This window comes from Portunus trituberculatus, chromosome 39 (assembly GCF_017591435.1).
Source record: "Portunus trituberculatus isolate SZX2019 chromosome 39, ASM1759143v1, whole genome shotgun sequence".
NCBI lineage: Eukaryota > Metazoa > Arthropoda > Malacostraca > Decapoda > Portunidae > Portunus > Portunus trituberculatus.
The window spans coordinates 15,524,495-15,543,794 of NC_059293.1; the positions used below are offsets into that span (position 1 = coordinate 15,524,495).

At 37.8% G+C, this 19,300-nt stretch overlaps 1 protein-coding gene across 2 annotated transcripts in view; it reads right to left on the reverse strand.

Moving 5' to 3' along the window:
- Positions 1 to 415: 415 nt before the first annotated feature.
- The window catches only part of LOC123515403 (two pore calcium channel protein 1-like), a 21,065-nt gene continuing 2,180 nt past the window's right edge, over positions 416 to 19,300 (reverse strand). The window contains exons 3-16 of one of the 2 annotated variants that reach the window (XM_045273945.1): positions 18,546 to 18,704; positions 18,126 to 18,254; positions 16,688 to 16,818; positions 15,740 to 15,922; positions 15,556 to 15,655; positions 12,393 to 12,573; positions 11,734 to 11,952; positions 11,495 to 11,614; positions 11,033 to 11,201; positions 3,857 to 4,027; positions 3,293 to 3,441; positions 2,748 to 2,903; positions 2,528 to 2,643; positions 416 to 2,293 (exon numbers count right to left, since the gene is read on the reverse strand). In XM_045273945.1, the coding sequence (XP_045129880.1) occupies positions 2,009 to 2,293; positions 2,528 to 2,643; positions 2,748 to 2,903; positions 3,293 to 3,441; positions 3,857 to 4,027; positions 11,033 to 11,201; positions 11,495 to 11,614; positions 11,734 to 11,952; positions 12,393 to 12,573; positions 15,556 to 15,655; positions 15,740 to 15,922; positions 16,688 to 16,818; positions 18,126 to 18,254; positions 18,546 to 18,704 (2,268 nt within the window). In that variant the 3' untranslated portion in view covers positions 416 to 2,008. The remainder of the gene's footprint in view (positions 2,294 to 2,527; positions 2,644 to 2,747; positions 2,904 to 3,292; positions 3,442 to 3,856; positions 4,028 to 11,032; positions 11,202 to 11,494; positions 11,615 to 11,733; positions 11,953 to 12,392; positions 12,574 to 15,555; positions 15,656 to 15,739; positions 15,923 to 16,687; positions 16,819 to 18,125; positions 18,255 to 18,545; positions 18,705 to 19,300) is intronic. The other variant, XM_045273946.1, reaches the window with a different exon arrangement.

Consider the following 19,300-nt stretch of genomic DNA (forward strand, 5'->3'; position numbering starts at 1 on the left):
ATATATATATATATATATATATATATATATATATATATATATATATATATATATATATATATATATATATATATATATATATATATATATATATATATATATATATATATATATATATATATATATATATATTACAATATATATATATATATATATATATATATATATATATATATATATATATATATATATATATATATATATATATATATATATATATATATATATATATATATATATATATATATATATATATATATATATATATATATATATATATATATATATATATATATATATATATATATATATATATATATATATATATATATATATATATATATATATATATATATATATATATATATATATATATATATATATATATATATATATATATATATATATATATATATATATATATGCACAGAATCAATACAATCAACAAATCTTTTGCAAGAAACATGAAAGATCCGGTTTAACTTGAGATGCTTTCCTCCAAGCAAAATAAAAATTTGTGAGCCGCAGGGACCACTTCCTACTGGCCTCCCATCTACTACCTCAGTGCAACAACATTTGAATATTAGTAGACAAAAATGCTCTCCAATGATGAGCACCTGGCTCCTGATATTATTTATAAACTGGTTGATAGAAATGAGCTGTACACATCCTCAATACTAAACATTAAGACTTTGCACATGACAAGCCACAGCCAATAAACATCTCTATTTAAGAACAGCCAGTTCACGTTAACATGGTTGTCACAAGTATAATTGAGCTTCTTATCTGTGATTTTGTGTTTGGACACCAGGTTCCTGCTAACCCTTTGATAAGGAGATCAGACTGGTATATGTAGAGATAGCCAGACAGATCATAAATAGCTAATTTCAATGACGATTATGTATCCTAATTCTACATCTCCATCAGAATATCACCATCCTACTTAATATAAAAGTCTTGAGTAAATTCATCTATCTGCTTTACCATGTTTTACCATGAGCATGATGCTGCCTTGATCATGTTTGCCTTAAAGTTTAATGTACAAAATATTTCTTTGTAATATGTGGGCCTTTACATCTGATTACTATGAGCAGCAACATGCTGACACAGTGCCTTTACTCTAATGAGAAAGTATGTACATCTTCTTTAAACAAAATACAACTTTGGTCAAGAAATATCACAACTTTAAGGAACTTTCTAACATTGCATGAGTAGTCAATCAATTAACCACCATCAATGTCAAAAATATATAAACATCTGAGAGTAAACAATGTAACTACAATTCTCAGTATCAAATAGAAAAGCATTTGTATTAAAGTTCTCAGCAACACATCACTCATACACACAGTCAAACAGTCACACTCCTGCTGACATCACATGAAAGCCCATTCAGCAAAGTGTCCTACATTACACCACTTCTGATCACTAAGGACGGAGAGTATGGCAACAGTCAGATCAACAACTGGTTTTAAAAATAGATATATTCTCTGATATTGATCAAATAAATCCTACTCTTCAGTCCACCATTTCACCGAGTCAGTTAAGTCGGGCAAGTGAGAAATACCAAATTTCCTTAAAATTAGAGTCAGGTTTTTCAGTTCAGATACCTTAGTTCTCTGACTCCCAATAGCCTCCTAGAAAAGTGCAATTCTATCCCTAAAATGTGATAATAATCATCTGATAGAATCCTGCAAATACAAAATGATCACAGTGCTCTTAAAAAACCTAGTCACATTATACTTTTTGACATTATGGAAGATCACGAAATACTTTGTGCATGGACAAGGAAATCTGTATTAAGTATATATAAATAATATCAGTGGAATATTCAGCAAATTGTACTTAGTGTCAATGATTAATGGTCCTCCAAGATTACAGGTAAAGCAATTTTATCAAACTTTGAATTAGTATCATTCACAACACAACGTACAATACACACCCTTGAGGAAAGTATTCAGGTGGGATCAGTTGTATTTTCTAGCAGTATTCTCAAGATACTATTGATGCCTTATGTGTTAAGTATACTGCTGCTGCCCTCCACGGAACCATTAGGATTGAGGGAGCCAAGGAATGATGGTGGAGTGTCCCGCCGTGAGCTGTGACTGACCGGGCTGGTGGTGGGGATGGCTTCACTTCCATTCATGATCGGTGACTGGCTGCAGCCTGGAAGATCAGGGCTGTACTCACTATCACGATCTGCTTGGGATATCCACACTGGGATTTCATCGCGGTACATCCTCCGCTGCAGCACAATTTTGGTCCGCTGTCCCACACCCTCAAAAGCCACAGACTCCTGCAAAACAAAAAGATAATTTCTTAGTACAGTAACTGCTGCCACCACCATCATAACCTAACCCACCAACAGCACACTGAACATATCCCAGACAATGGCAATTTCTTGACAGGCTGTTATGATTTAAAGAATTTGATTTTATTTTCATCATAATTAAATTAGGATGGGAGACTCTTTGTATCAACTAAGCTTGCAAATTTCTTATTCTGAGACATGGAGGTATTGAGTGCTCACCTTATTCTCAAAGATGGAGGTGAGCTGCTGGAGGGCACGAGGATCAAATATGGTGTTACGGACGGCCTCCAAGTCGTCCTTCTTCAAAGTAACTCGAACACGGATTGTGTTATCATCTGAAACACCAATACTGGCATCATAGGGCTCCATATGGGATTGTGCATTGGTGGTTCAGTGAGGTGATCAAGGAAGCAAAGAGGAGTGAGACGCCAAAACTCACCTCCATCTGCATCCTCCATCACTGTGTGGTTGTACTCCATTCGGAAAGTGAAGGCCTCCAGGATGAAGGCCACCACCACTGACATCACCACCATCATCACCAGATAAAATATCATGAAGTACAGCCTTGACCAATCACTCGTCACTGCCACGTATCCTGATGGCAAGGTTAAAAATGGCAAAATTTACACCACTACTTCCACTGATGATTACCAATGGCCTGCCAAGAGCTGGAAAGGCAGTCATAAAAGGAAAATCCCAAATGCTATAGTAACTTACAACATAAGACTGCCACATTACCCCACTACCTCTCAATGATGTTGAGAAAGAGTTTAGCCACAAATAGGATCATGCTTCACCTCACAATATCATTATATATTCCAAAAAGCAAATCAGTCACACACCTATGACATTCCATTATAGATCTGGCATATAAAGACACAGACTTTAATGAACAGTATTTCATTTTATAGAAAGAACATGGAAAGAGAAGGGAGGCATTAGGAATAAGACTAAAAAATATGGAATGTTTAAGACCAGAATTACCTTCCATGATGATGAACCAGTTATTGACAACAGTGAGCTCAAAGAGAGTGACGCCAGCCATGAAGATGTTGTCAAAGTTGTTGAGGTAATAATAGTCAGGATACAGGGTGGTGTTGTCATCCTTATAGAACTGCTCCACAGTGGTGTTCCTGGATGTGAAAGTAGTTCAGCGTGTAATACATCATCTAATTACTCTTATTGAGATTTATTCAACTTGTTTTGGTTTTCTGAATATGTGAGGAAATAGACAAAGGAGAAGCAGAATGTCAATAAGGCTTGGTCATAGTCTTGTATGGTTAACCCTCAATGACTGCATATACTTGAGATCACAAATTATACATCAAGAGCAAAATTGAAAAATAATTCTGAGAAAAATGGTGACACATTTTTTGTTATCAGCAAACACCATAGGTTATAGAAATATAACAACAGAATTTCACAATGACTGTAAGAAAAAAAATCTAAAAGCAAGCATAACATTTTCAAACAGAGCAAGATTAGAATAACTGACAAAGAGGCATGGAAATATGGATGGCTGACTGCTGAGAGTGATGGAGTACTTACACACAACAGTTCTTCATGTCATACTGCGAGAACACCTCCATGCCCACCACAGCAAAAAAGTAGTAGGTGATGATGATGATGATGATGGCAGAGCAGATGCGTGGCAGGAGGATGACCAGTGTTTGGAATACAGCGTGGTACCTCTTCCTTACCCTGAACAGCCTCAGTAATCTGTAGGAAGACATAAAGCCATTTTCTATATCACAAAGATTGTCACTGTTTATCTTATAACAATTTAATATAACAACATGTACTAGAGATTCAGGATCAGGCTAGTTATCGTCCTGTCATCAGCAGACAGGTTATTTTTTTTGCAATCACTGGCACTGTGTTTGGGTTTTCCCTTAATCTTCAGTCTCCTGATCTTTAGACATGTTCTTTAAAAATCTTAAAACTTGATAGATTTCCAGTGCATTAGAGAGCTGAAGACTGAGGGAAAGCACTAAATGCAGTGGAAGTGAGTGCAGTACGATACTTAACTACTGAGTGAGATTCTACCTGCCTACTTCCAAAGGAGGATTTGACCCCTATAGCAGTGCTACCTCACAGTACATGTATCAGTCTAACACCTCTACATCTCAACACAAGGTAGCTTCTCTTTCCTTGTTCATTATTTCACATCTGCATAAAAGACTATACAGGCAACCCCCGCTTAATGAAGGTTCGCACAACAAAATTTCGCTACAAAGAACGTTTCCTTTTACTACCATCTGCTCGTTTAACGAACATCAAACTCGCTTTAACGAAATTTCATCCAGGTAATTTTTCCCAAGTTTGAAAGCCCCGCCGTATCACACAAGCCAACAGCCTTTTGAATACACCAGCACCTCGTGGACAAAATGCCCACCACTCGCTCCCCCTAGTTCAAAACAATAACAGCATCAGCAGCAGCTCGTCTTCCCTCGGTCAACATGCCACCAAAACGCCCTGCTATGTCGCCTAGCATTGCTACGAAGACCAGGAAGTCTTTTGCTCTCGAAGTGAAGCTGGATATTATTCACAGACACGAGAGGTGAGAAAACTAATAGCATTGCTCGCCACCATGCCTTTACTCCATCTACTGTCTCTACTATTTTCAAGTCAGCAGACTCTATTAAGAAGGCTGGTGAGACCATATCTTCCTTGCAAGCTAAAAGAACCACCTGAACTCGTGACTCTGCAATGGATAAAATAGAAAGCCTTGTGGAAACATGGTACATAAGTTTTGTATGCGGTACAATGATGCGCCCTTTGTTTACATTCCACAGGTTGCCAGCTAGCGTATTTCCTGATCCACTCTCCCTCCCTTCATAAATTTAAGATCATCAACATTATTAAGTTATGTACATACATACATTAGTGTACATTATAATGACTTAAATTAAACTGCCTAAATGTTTAACTTCATAATTTTTACTTTCATTAAACCTTTCACTGTACTATGATGCACTCTTGCTTTGTTTACTCTCAATGGAAATTCAAGTCAGGGGTCAAACTTGTTATAATTGGTTCGCTTAACAAAAATTCGCTTAAGGGTAGTTTGATGGTTCTAGTGACAGATTAATATGATTTCTACATTATCAACAGTGAGAATACTCTTAATAACCAAGCTTGTCATCTCTGTGGCCTTTGAAAATAATATCTACATCATCTCTATATTTAAAAGGCTCTAATTTCAGTCACACGGGTTTCTTAGGGTAGTTTGAAGGTTCAAGAGACAGATTAACATGATTTCTCCGTTATCAACAGCGAAAACACTCTTAATAACCATGCTTGTCGTTTCTGGAGCCTTTGAAAATAGTGGCCACATCATCTCTATATTTAAAAGGCTCTAGTTTCAGTCACACGGGTTTCTAATGGTAGTTTGATGGTTCAAGAGACAGATTAACATGATTTCTACATTATCAATAGCAAAACACTCTTAATAACCATGCTCGTTATCTCTGTGGCCTTTTGAAATAATTGAAATAATGGCCACATCACCTCTATTTTCAAAAGGCTCTAGTTTGAGTCATACGGGTTGTTAAGGGTAGTTTAATGGTTCTAGTGACAGATTAATATGATTTCTACGTTATCAACAGCAAAACACTCTTAATAACCAAGCTAGTTATCTTTGTGGCCTTTGAAATAATGGCCACATCACCTCTATTTTTAAAAGGCTCTAATTTCAGTCAACGGGTTTCTAATGGTAGTTTGAAGGTTCAAAAGACAGATTAACATGATTTCTACGTTATCAACAGCAAAACACTCTTAATAACCAAGCTCGTTATCTCTGTGGCCTTTGAAAATAGTGGCCACATAACCTCTATATTTAAAAGGCTCTAGTTTCAGTCACACGGGTTTCTAAGGGTAGTTTGAAGGTTCAAGAGAGAGAGTAACATGATTTCTCCGTTATCAACAGCGAAAACACTCTTAATAACCATGCTTGTCGTTTCTGGAGCCTTTGAAAATAGTGGCCACATAACCACTATTTTAAAAAAGTTTCAGTCACACTAAGGGTAGTTTTGAGTGACAGATTAACATGATTTCTACGTTATCAACAGCAAAAACACTCTTAATAACCAAGCTTGTTATCTCTGTGGCCTTTGAAAATAATGGCCACATCACCTCTATATTTAAAAGGCTCTAATTTCAGTCACACGGGTTTCTAAGGGTAGTTTGAAGGTTCAAGAGACAGATTAACATGATTTCTACGTTATCAACAGCAAAACACTCTTAATAACCATGCTTGTTATCTCTGTGGCCTTTGAAAATAGTGGCCACATCACCTCTATATTTAAAAGGCTCTAGTTTCAGTCACACGGGTTTCTAAGGGTAGTTTGAAGGTTCAAGAGACAGATTAACATGATTTCTCCGTTATCAACAGCAAAACACTCTTAATAACCATGCTCGTTATCTCTGTGGCCTTTGAAATAAAAATAGTGGCCACATAACCACTATTTTTAAAAGGCTCTAGTTTCAGTCACACGGGTTGTTAAGGGTAGTTTAATGGTTCTAGTGACAGATTAACATGATTTCTACGTTATCAACAGTGAAAACACTCTTAATAACCAAGCTTGTCATCTCTGTGGCCTTTGAAAATAATATCATCATCTCTATATTTAAAAGGCTCTAATTTCAGTCACACGGGTTTCTAAGGGTAGTTTGAAGGTTCAAGAGACAGATTAACATGATTTCTCCGTTATCAACAGCGAAAACACTCTTAATAACCATGCTTGTCGTTTCTGGAGCCTTTGAAAATAGTGGCCACATCATCTCTATATTTAAAAGGCTCTAGTTTCAGTCACACGGGTTTCTAAGGGTAGTTTGATGGTTCAAGAGACAGATTAACATGATTTCTACATTATCAACAGCAAAACACTCTTAATAACCATGCTCGTTATCTCTGTGGCCTTTGAAATAATTGAAATAATGGCCACATCACCTCTATTTTTAAAAGGCTCTAGTTTGAGTCATACGGGTTGTTAAGGGTAGTTTAATGGTTCTAGTGACAGATTAACATGATTTCTACGTTATCAACAGCAAAACACTCTTAATAACCAAGCTAGTTATCTTTGTGGCCTTTGAAATAATGGCCACATCACCTCTATTTTAAAAGGCTCTAATTTCAGTCAAACGGGTTTCTAATGGTAGTTTGAAGGTTCAAAAGACAGATTAACATGATTTCTACGTTATCAACAGCAAAACACTCTTAATAACCAAGCTCGTTATCTCTGTGGCCTTTGAAAATAGTGGCCACATAACCTCTATATTTAAAAGGCTCTAGTTTCAGTTACACGGGTTTCTAAGGGTAGTTTGAAGGTTCAAGAGAGATTAACGTGATTTCTCCGTTATCAACAGCAAAACACTCTTAATAACCATGCTTGTCGTTTCTGGAGCCTTTGAAAATAGTGGCCACATCACTATTTTTAAAAGGCTCTAGTTTGAGTCACACGGGTTGTTAAGGGTAGTTTGATGGTTCTAGTGACAGATTAATATGATTTCTACATTATCAACAGTGAAAATATTCTTAATAACCAAGCTTGTCATCTCTGTGGCCTTTGAAAATAATATCTACATCATCTCTATATTTAAAAGGCTCTAATTTCAGTCACACGGGTTTCTAAGGGTAGTTTGAAGGTTCAAGAGACAGATTAACATGATTTCTCCGTTATCAACAGCGAAAACACTCTTAATAACCATGCTTGTCGTTTCTGGAGCCTTTGAAAATAGTGGCCACATCATCTCTATATTTAAAAGGCTCTAGTTTCAGTCACACGGGTTTCTAATGGTAGTTTGATGGTTCAAGAGACAGATTAACATGATTTCTACATTATCAATAGCAAAAACACTCTTAATAACCATGCTCGTTATCTCTGTGGCCTTTTGAAATAATTGAAATAATGGCAGCATCACCTCTATTTTCAAAAGGCTCTAGTTTGAGTCATACGGGTTGTTAAGGGTAGTTTATTGGTTCTAGTGACAGATTAACATGATTTCTACGTTATCAACAGCAAAACACTCTTATTAACCAAGCTAGTTATCTTTGTGGCCTTTTGAAATAATGGCCACATCACCTCTATTTTGAAAAGGCTCTAATTTCAGTCAAACGAGTTTCTAATGGTAGTTTGAAGGTTCAAAAGACAGATTAACATGATTTCTACGTTATCAACAGCAAAACACTCTTAATAACCAAGCTCGTTATCTCTGTGGCCTTTGAAAATAGTGGCCACATAACCTCTATATTTAAAAGGCTCTAGTTTCAGTTACACGGGTTACTAAGGGTAGTTTGAAGGTTCAAGAGAGAGATTAACGTGATTTCTCCGTTATCAACAGCGAAAACACTCTTAATAACCATGCTTGTTGTTATTTGAGCCTTTGAAAATAGTGGCCACATAACCACTATTTTTAAAAGGCTCTAGTTTGAGTCACACGGGTTGTTAAGGGTAGTTTAATGATTCTAGTGACATATTAATATGATTTCTACCTTATCAACAGTGAAAATACTCTTAATAACCAAGCTTGTCATCTCTGTGGTCTTTGAAAATAATATCTTTATCATCACTATATTTAAAAGGCTCTAATTTCAGTCACACGGGTTTCTAAGAGTAGTTTGAAGGTTCAAGAGACAGATTAACATGATTTCTCCGTTATCAACAGCGAAAACACTCTTAATAACCATGCTTGTCGTTTCTGGAGCCTTTGAAAATATTGGCCACATCATCTCTATATTTAAAAGGCTCTAGTTTCAGTCACACGGGTTTCTAAGGGTAGTTTGATGGTTCAAGAGACAGATTAACATGATTTCTACATTATCAATAGCAAAAACACTCTTAATAACCAAGCTCGTTATCTATGTGGCCTTTTGAAATAATTGAAATAATACCGCATCACCTCTATTTTCAAAAGGCTCTAGTTTGAGTCATACGGGTTGTTAAGGGTAGTTTAATGGTTCTAGTGACAGATTAACATGATTTCTACGTTATCAACAGCAAAAACACTCTTATTAACCAAGCTAGTTATCTTTGTGGCCTTTTGAAATAATGGCCACATCACCTCTATTTTAAAAAGGCTCTAATTTCAGTCAAACGAGTTTCTAATGGTAGTTTGAAGGTTCAAAAGACAGATTAACATGATTTCTACGTTATCAACAGCAAAAACACTCTTAATAACCAAGCTCGTTATCTCTGTGGCCTTTGAAAATAGTGGCCACATAACCTCTATATTTAAAAGGCTCTAGTTTCAGTTACACGGGTTTCTAAAGGTAGTTTGAAGGGTCAAGAGAGAGAGTAACGTGATTTCTCCGTTATCAATAGCAAAAACACTCTTAATAACAAAGCTCGTTATCTCTGTGGACTTTGAAAATAGTGGCCACATAACCTCTATATTTAAAAGGCTCTAGTTTCAGTTACACGGGTTTCTAAGGGTAGTTTGAAGGTTCAAGAGAGAGAGTAACGTGATTTCTCCGTTATCAACAGCGAAAACACTCTTAATAACAATGCTTGTCGTTTCTGGAGCCTTTGAAAATAATGGCCACATAAGCACTATTTTTAAAAGGCTCTAGTTTGAGTCACACGGGTTGTTAAGGGTAGTTTGATGGTTCTAGTGACAGATTAATATGATTTCTACATTATCAACAGTGAGAATACTCTTAATAACCAAGCTTGTCATCTCTGTGGCCTTTGAAAATAATATCTACATCATCTCTATATTTAAAAGGCTCTAATTTCAGTCACACGGATTTCTTAGGGTAGTTTGAAGGTTCAAGAGACAGATTAACATGATTTCTCCGTTATCAAAAGCGAAAACACTCTTAATAACCATGCTTGTCGTTTCTGGAGCCTTTGAAAATAGTGGCCACATCATCTCTATATTTAAAAGGCTCTAGTTTCAGTCACACGGGTTTCTAAGGGTAGTTTGATGGTTCAAGAGACAGATTAACATGATTTCTACATTATCAATAGCAAAAACACTCTTAATAACCATGCTCGTTATCTCTGTGGCCTTTTGAAATAATTGAAATAATGGCCGCATCACCTCTATTTTCAAAAGGCTCTAGTTTGAGTCATACGGGTTGTTAAGGGTAGTTTATTGGTTCTAGTGACAGATTAATATGATTTCTACGTTATCAACAGCAAAGCAAAAACACTCTTATTAACCAAGCTAGTTATCTTTGTGGCCTTTTGAAATAATGGCCACATCACCTCTATTTTGAAAAGGCTCTAATTTCAGTCAAACGAGTTTCTAATGGTAGTTTGAAGGTTCAAAAGACAGATTAACATGATTTCTACGTTATCAACAGCAAAAACACTCTTAATAACAAAGCTCGTTATCTCTGTGGACTTTGAAAATAGTGGCCACATAACCTCTATATTTAAAAGGCTCTAGTTTCAGTTATACGGGTTTCTAAGGGTAGTTTGAAGGTTCAAGAGAGAGAGTAACGTGATTTCTCCGTTATCAACAGCGAAATGCTTGTCGTTTCTGGAGCCTTTGAAAATAGTGGCCACATAACCACTATTTTTAAAAGGCTCTAGTTTGAGTCACACGGGTTGTTAACGAACTTTTTTTTAGGAACGTAACCCGTTCGTTAAGCGGGGGTTGCCTGTATTCAGTATGTACATAAATAAAACATCATTATGCTACCATTACAGTTCTTCCCTCCCTCAAGGAAGCACTACCTGAATTTACAAGATGCACAAATAAAGACCAGCTCCTCACCTCAAAGGTCTTAAGATGACAATGTAGAAGAAAGAGTCAGAGAACTGCTCAGCTATAATGCCCACTATGGCCAGCACAGTGATGATGAAATCCCACACATTCCAGCCAGAATGGAAGTATTTCCATGGCCCCAGTCCAATTATCTTGAGTAACGCCTCCACCGCATATACTGTAGTGGCAATACAAGCAATACAAGTGACAGTGGTATAGGTAAGGACATTTATTATTGTATCAGTGGTAGTAGTACTGGTAATGAATAGTTGTAGTAGTGGGAGAATATTGATATAAAAGTAGATATCAGAGATAGCAAGTGAATCTTTTAAGTTTTTATTTTATCAGAGAGAGAGAGAGAGAGAGAGAGAGAGAGAGAGAGAGAGAGAGAGAGAGAGAGAGAGAGAGAGAGAGAGAGAGAGAGAGAGAGAGAGAGAGAAGGGGGGGAAGGAGGAGCAGAGAAGAACTTACTGGACACCACCATGATCTGGTCCCAGGTGACATGCAGGTCGTGGGTGATGGAGATGTTGGCAGTAGACAGCATAATGGTGTGTGTGATGAGCACCATAGCGTTGAGGATGATGATACAGTCTGGAAGGTGGAGAGGGAATGCCGTAAAGCAGTGTCAGCTGTTCATGAAAGTAACGTGCTTATCATTTATCTCTAGCACTGCAGTAAGGAACATAAATAAATAGCCTCCAGTTACTCACAGATAAAATAATCAAACCACTTCCATGTAACCAGTCGTCGAATGAGGTAGCAGCAGCCACGGATGGGGCCTGGCAATGCATTGAACCATGGGAGAGGTGGTTCCTTGGTCCTCCACTTGTACCCACACATGTCATAAATGCTGTAGAACTCATTGAGGCTAAGCATTCCAGTCTCAGAGCGGTTCAGAGCTTTGAAGATGAGGAATGTGTCTTTGTCACCTGCCAAATGAAAACAAACGAGTGGCTAGCATGATGAAAAAAAATTATGTCAGAATCTGCTTCATGTCTGAGATCAACTTATCACAAATACTTACATCTTACACCCATATTCAAAAAACTCCTTGCTCTCTCACCACAACAATTTTGCAATGCCACAGAGAAAACCAGCAAGGTTTTCAAGAGAGTTCCTGCTTATGATATACCATAAATCTTGCCAATCCATCACCAGAACCATAAAAATACTCTTCAAAACACCACTATATTAAACTAGAGCCTTTGGAAAATAGTGATAGTGAGAGAGCAAAGCATTTCAGAATATGGGCCTTAGTTACATGATGAGATGTATGTACAGTAAAGAGGAGGAAGAGTGACATAAGGTATCCTAATCACAAAGGACTGTTGCTGCTGCTTCATCCCAAGTTGGCAAGAGTGCTACACACCTGTGCCCGGCCTGAAGAACTTAAGGAGGCCCCGGAAGTGTTTGAAGCTGATGTGGGAAGGCCGGGAGCAGGTGACCAGGAGGCGGAATGCATACTGACATGCCCTGCGCTTGTGCACTAACAACTTGCGGAACTTCTCCTTCTCTATGTCACTGAACACAACAAACACCACAGCAAGCATCTGTGGTGGGTGGTGGTGGTGGTTGTCAGGTAAATTTACAGCATTGTCTCTTGGTTTCAATGGATTATGGGGAGTGAATAATACTGGTGATGGTGAAAACGTTGGATCCTGAGTCTGAGAACAGTGATGGTGACTGTGGTGGTGGTTACTGCACACATGAGAATGAGGTAATGACAGTGCTAGTGTATGAGAGGTTGTGAAGGAAAGAAAATGAGATCAGAACATGCAAGGGAAGAATGCAAGGCCAGAAATAAACGGAGACTTCTGCAGTGGCCATCCCCTCACGGACTTAAGATACTTGTAGCTGGACTAGGAATTGGATAAAGACTGATAGGTAGCTAATTATTTTGCAGATTTCCAAGCTTTCTGTATATATCACTTCTATGGAAAAATATAATGCCAAAAGTGAATCCTCATAAGAGTAGCTATCATGAGCTAAAAATTGAATCATATAAGAAATCTTATAGATCTCTTTCCTCTTGATGATTGTTTTGTATACTTGGATGCTGATGTCTAATATCGGTGCATCAGAATATACCTGACAATACAGAGTACAGCAAAATTGCACTCATTTGACCAATATGAGTTATGAAATGTCTAGATAACACAAAATTCTGGATGGACACTAAAAAAGGACAGTCAAAAACCTCCTTTAACATTCTTCTTTAACATAAAAACATGTTTGCAGGGTACTGAAACCATTGTAAGATGCTAAAAGTAACAAAGACTGCAAAGATCCTTGTAAATAATGCATGGTAATGTCAAACGGGAAAAACGATGACTCATTACACAATTGTTTTTTTTCATTTTTATATTTTCATTTATCTATTTATTCTACTTATTTTATTGTAAATTGTTGAATAACTGTGTTTTGCCTGGATAAAGCACAGGTGGGCAGGTGAAGGCTTCAAAGTGAGAGTGGAAGGCTGGAGGAAATAGTGGTAAGCAAAAATGAGTAGTGGCATAGAGCAAGTTAGAGTGGCAGTGCCAGAAGCAACCCAGAAAGAAGCAATGGCTGGTGGCACCTTGGGGTTGGAAGTCTGCTTAGTTCTCAGATGAATCTGAGATGTGTCTTGGTTGCTTGAAGGCTTGTATTGATGTGTGACAATGCACCTTCAACTAGTATTAAGATGGTGATAGTGGAGACACTGCTGTGGAAGAGATACCACATTTCAACTTGCTGTGCACTACCATTGTGAGAGAGAGAGAGAGAGAGAGAGAGAGAGAGAGAGAGAGAGAGAGAGAGAGAGAGAGAGAGAGAGAGAGAGAGAGAGAGAGAGAGAGAGAGAGAGAGAGAGAGAGAGAGAGAGAGATCCATACAAGAGATTATTAATCTAGTCTCAGAAGCTTAGGAGTCTCTTACAGTCTCCTATTCTTAAGCCAAAATATTCTATAAATCTAGCCTGACAGTGATGTGATGCTCCTTCACAGTGAATTTGGATTTTAAGCTTTGTTTTCAGGTGTTGTATCACATGAGAAGTGGAAGGCATGGTAACAAATAGCAGCAATGTACTATTTGTAGGAAAATATGCAATAATTACATTACTAGGATAAGAGGGTCACATTTGAGATGTATGGCCAACTTATAAATAAAAAAATCCACAAAAAGGTATTGGTAACTTGCTCAGCTCAAAATATTGCAACTGATGTTCAAAAATGCCTGAAGCAAAGAATGGCTATAAGTTACACAGACTGTGCATGGGATCATGGAATATTTATATAAAGATATAACTAAGAGATAACACATACCTTTCAAGAACACTTATAGACATGGTCTAACTAAAGAAAAGTCATATAGGCCAAAATTAATGAAACACAATATGTATCAACATCTTACAAACAAAATTCCCCTCCCCTTAGCACTCAATAGATGGAGAAAGGGCACTAGTGACATACAGTGGTGGGTAAAGCTGGCAAGCTGTGAAATAGCATTAGGGTGAACCTTATGAATAGCCTCGAGGTTTAAAAGCTACTTGATGCTAACTTCACTTCTAAAGATCAGCTATGGAAGGCTTTCATGGCAACATGGCTGAATAATTCTGGCCATGATGTAGCATGAGTGATGGCAATACTGCACACAATAACTCATGGTGGAGGATGAAGTCAGGTGGCAGAAAACTTCCTCAAAATAAGTATAAAGGTAAATATTGAATCTTCACAGCCCTTAATAATGTTCACACCTCCTTTCCTCTCCAATAAACGTCAGTGGTAACAGCCAACTTTGAGCCATAATTAAACTGTTTATTAGCTTTAATCTTTGTTGTAATGGGCAAATAATTCATTTCTTCTGACTGAGTAGCAACATGATGATAATGTGATCAGATAAGACCTGACAATTTTATCAGCTGAGAAATGTGCAGGACACCCAGACAGCAAGACAGCCACCACTGAATCCCTTCAGTCATCTGTTCCCGGTGATTTAAATCCTGGGTAATGTGGCCTATCAAGACACCCTCAGCACTCTCACTCAGTAGAGTAGGAGGTGAGGCAAGATATGTTGTAATTCTGTATGTTGTGTTGATGGGTAATGCAATAATAATGAGAATAATTAATTTCTTACTTAAATGTAAGTAAAATTGCTTGTAATGAAGTCAAATGAAAAGTTTGGGGAGTGTTATAATGTACAACACATACTTTGTCATTGCAGTGTTGCTAATGTCTCATTTGAGTGACCTCTGCTACTACAGTATGATGGTTATAATTGATTGCATTGTCAACTGAACTGATTAAGATTCACTGTAAGCAAATATGAAGACCTAAAGTAGAGTGGTACAAGATAAGTATTATGCTAAAACATTATCAGGAGGATTCTTTATACAGATAGGTTTGTCAGAAAAACCCACATTATTTTACATCCTAGTCTGTGGCCACACATTTAGAAAACCATATTAATTAAGCTTTCAACAGATTTACAAGAGCAGTGAGGCCATGAATGTCAACAGTGATGAGAGTAGTAATGGTGGAGGGCTTTCACTCTCTTACCAGGTTCATGATGAAATACAGGCTAACACTCAGGAAGGCTATGAAGAATGCAGCACTCCATTTGCTCTGAGCATAAGCTGGCATCATCACATCGGGATAGCTGAAAGAAAAATTAAATAAATAAAGAAATCAGTGAGATCTAACTAAGATATAGGTTTCACTGTGCAGTAAAGTGGGAGCTTACTTTGCAGTGGTGAGGAGGACGTAGAGGGAAACAAAGCCCTGGCCAAAGGTGGAAAAGTACGGATCCTTCTGGTTGGGGCTGAAGAGGTAGAACCCAAGGGTGGCAAAGATAAGCAGGATGAAAAACAGGATGACCATTATCTCCATTATGGGTGGCACTGACTGTAGGATCTGCCGCAGAAACCTTGTAAATGGGAAAAATAGAACATTAAGTACAAATGCAGCAAAGATAGATACCACACATGGCAGCATATAAAATGCATGGGCATATTACACAACCCTCTTTTCACCAGGACATATTCAGGGAAAAGGTATTGGTGTAATTAAGCATCTATATTCAAATAAAGCAAGTAGTACATTATAAAACCATTGCAAAGCATTAACTACAGCAGAGAAATTACAAACACAGAAAACATTTACTATATACAGAGTGACAAAGCAAGCTAGCAGTACAGTTAAATGACAAGCATGATATGACAATAGTAAGAATATGCTACATAATAATAATAATAATACAAGAATGCAAAAGGAAAAAAAAAAAAAAAAGCATTAACTACAGCAGAGAAAAAAAAAAATTACAAAAGCACCTTAGCTACAACAAGAAACATTACTGTATACAAAAACAAGCAACCCAAAACACGGTAAAAGAAATAAAGTTACAGTAATGAGTGCTGGAGATAACACTGGCATACAAGAGGCCTCACATTTGAAACATTCTCTAAAAAAAATAGTTGTATAGGTATAACCCATCAAAGGCAGCATGGGGACCAGCAACTAAGTGGACCTTTTTATTAACTCTTCCTGTTGCCCTTGACCAGTCTTCCCATTACATAAAATAAAAGCAAATGACAAAAAAATAGGACAAATCATTAAAGAAACAAAAAATGGGTGTAAAACAAAAGCGATAGGATGACATGATACACTGTGGGACTGGGAAGACACAACAAACCTGCGCACTCCTCCCAAGTATCTGTTGTCTACCATGAAGATTGGACGCAGGGCTCGAGTCACGCGGAAATGGGTCTTATTCCTGCTGATCACTACCACAGCATCAATGAGCATCACAATCCATGTCACCAGCTGCAGGAAATATGTAACATAAGTGATATTCTAAGACTGGCCCTCTCCACCACTGGGCGCTTGTGCTAAAACTTTGAGTGTGTGTGTGTGTGTGTGTGTGTGTGTGTGTGTGTGTGTGTGTGTGTGTGTGTGTGTGTGTGTGTGTGTGTGTGTGTGTGTGTGATTCATTGTTTGATCTGCTGCAGTCTCTGACAAGACAGCCAGACGTTACCCTTCGGAACGAGCTCAGAGCTCATTATTTCTGATCTTCGGATAGGCCTGAGACCAGGCACACACCACACACCGGGACAACAAGGTCACAACTCCTCGATTTACATCCCGTACCTACTCACTGCTAGGTGAACAGGGGCTACACGTGAAAGGAGAGACACCCAAATATCTCCACCCGGCCGGGGAATCAAACCCCAGTCATCTGGCTTGTGAAGCCAGCGCTCTAACCACTGAGCTACTGGGCCGTGTGTGTGTGTGTGTGTGTGTGTGTGTAATTCATCTTGGTCGTCTGCTGGTCACTCAGCCAGTCTTCCCCATTACGGAGCAAGCTCAGAGCTCATAGACCGATCTTCAGGTAGGACTGAGACACAACACACAACACACCAGGAAAGCGAGGCCACAACCCCTCGAGTTACATCCCATACCTATTTACTGCTAGGTGAACAGAGGCCACACATTAAGAGGCTTGCCCATTTGCCTCGCCGCCTCCAGGACTCGAACCTGGACCCTCTCGAGTGTGAGTCAAGCGTGCTAACCACTACACTACGGTGTGTGTGTGTGTGTGTGTGTGTGTGTGTGTGTGTGTGTGTGTGTGTGTGTGTGTGTGTGTGTGTGTGTGTGAGATGCTTTGTCAAGTCTTGCTACATAGATGGATAGTGTAGCTACATATTCTAAGAGAGTAATATCATAACAACCCCTAAAGTTAGTTGGTTTTCCTGACAAATTGCTCTTCTTTTTTACTCTACAATGGACAATAATTTATGAAGGCTTTTATCTTAGCCCTTTAGCAATTGCAAGCAAAAATTAGAGAATAAATAAATAAGTAAATAAAACAAAATAAAATGATAAAAAAAATAATAATAATGAAAGAAATATTTAGAAATTCTTAAAAGAAAAAAGCACAGCACATCCTAAATAAAGACATACCATACATTTCTCCAAACAAAACAACAAAGGATATGATCTGAGCAAACAACACACACAAATCTGGAGGATATGATAATTCAATACTGAAATCTATCCGTAATGAGTTTAAGCCAATCCTGAGTAAATAAAAATAGATGAATAAATGCAAACACACACACACACACACACACCTTGACGGCAGAGCGCTTGTGAGTGAGGTAAGTGCGTGGTCCCAGCCAACGTAAGTGCATCACAATGGAGATGCCGACTAGGAAGAGACCAAAGAGCTCTATAGAGGCATGAACCCCCACTGGGACTCCCTGTATGGAGGCAAGACACTACCTTCACTTTACCACTTTTTACACTATCAAATAATGTGAAATAAATGAAGTGGATTAAAACAATGAGTGACGAGGAAATGAGACAACAAATTCACACTATGTAACTATAAGTAAGGTCAGAAATATGCAAGAAATAACCCACAACCCCTCCAGTTTCATATGATTTTTTGCAAAGATTTATGCCAGTAAAAGAAAAAAAAAAAAAAAACAAGGAGTAATCATGAACATCAAATAAGGACAGATACTGATGAAATACTATAGAAGACCGACATGGAAGACTGCAGGCTGCTCAATGGTGGCAAGGGAGAGCAGGAGCAGGGCAGCAAACAGGTCAAGGGAGTAGAACCAGTGATTGTGTGTCACCAGGTAGGCTGGCAGGGCAGAACGGTCCCGTGGATGACTGTTGAATTTGTCATTGTTCTCTCCTTCCTGTCAGCACAGCAACATGGAGAACATTTTGAGTTGGGGATCTTTTATGACAACACAATGCATAACTGCCTATCTTAAATCTCTATCTCTATGACCTGAACTCATTTAAAAAGGAGGTTTGAAGATGTTTATTCCAATCTTTTTGGGTAACTCTCTTGGACCTGCTCAGGGACTGGCATCTAAGTGGGGTTTTGTTTAATCATTTTGGTTGCACATTTCCTATCTTACATAAAAAGAAGGAAAAGAAAAACTGTTATGTGTTATTCTATCATGTAAAGTAACATACATCAAGCAATGGGTGGAATCAAACAGCTCGGAGGTGAGGCTTTAAAAATGAATATCTCATCAAAATAAGAGATCCTTCTAAATTTCTATATCAACCTTAACCCCTTGAGTACCATGACATGTTTCCATATTCATTCTGCTTACTATTTGGTGATTTTATAGAGCTTCAGAAACTTATGTGAGGATTAAAATAGTGAAGACTGTGGCCATTAATCTTCTGACCTCCATAAACCCTTCCTAATGTCAGTAAAATGGTCTAATCATACACAAATCTCAAGGTAAAAATGTGTCCCAGTAGTGAAGGGGTTAAT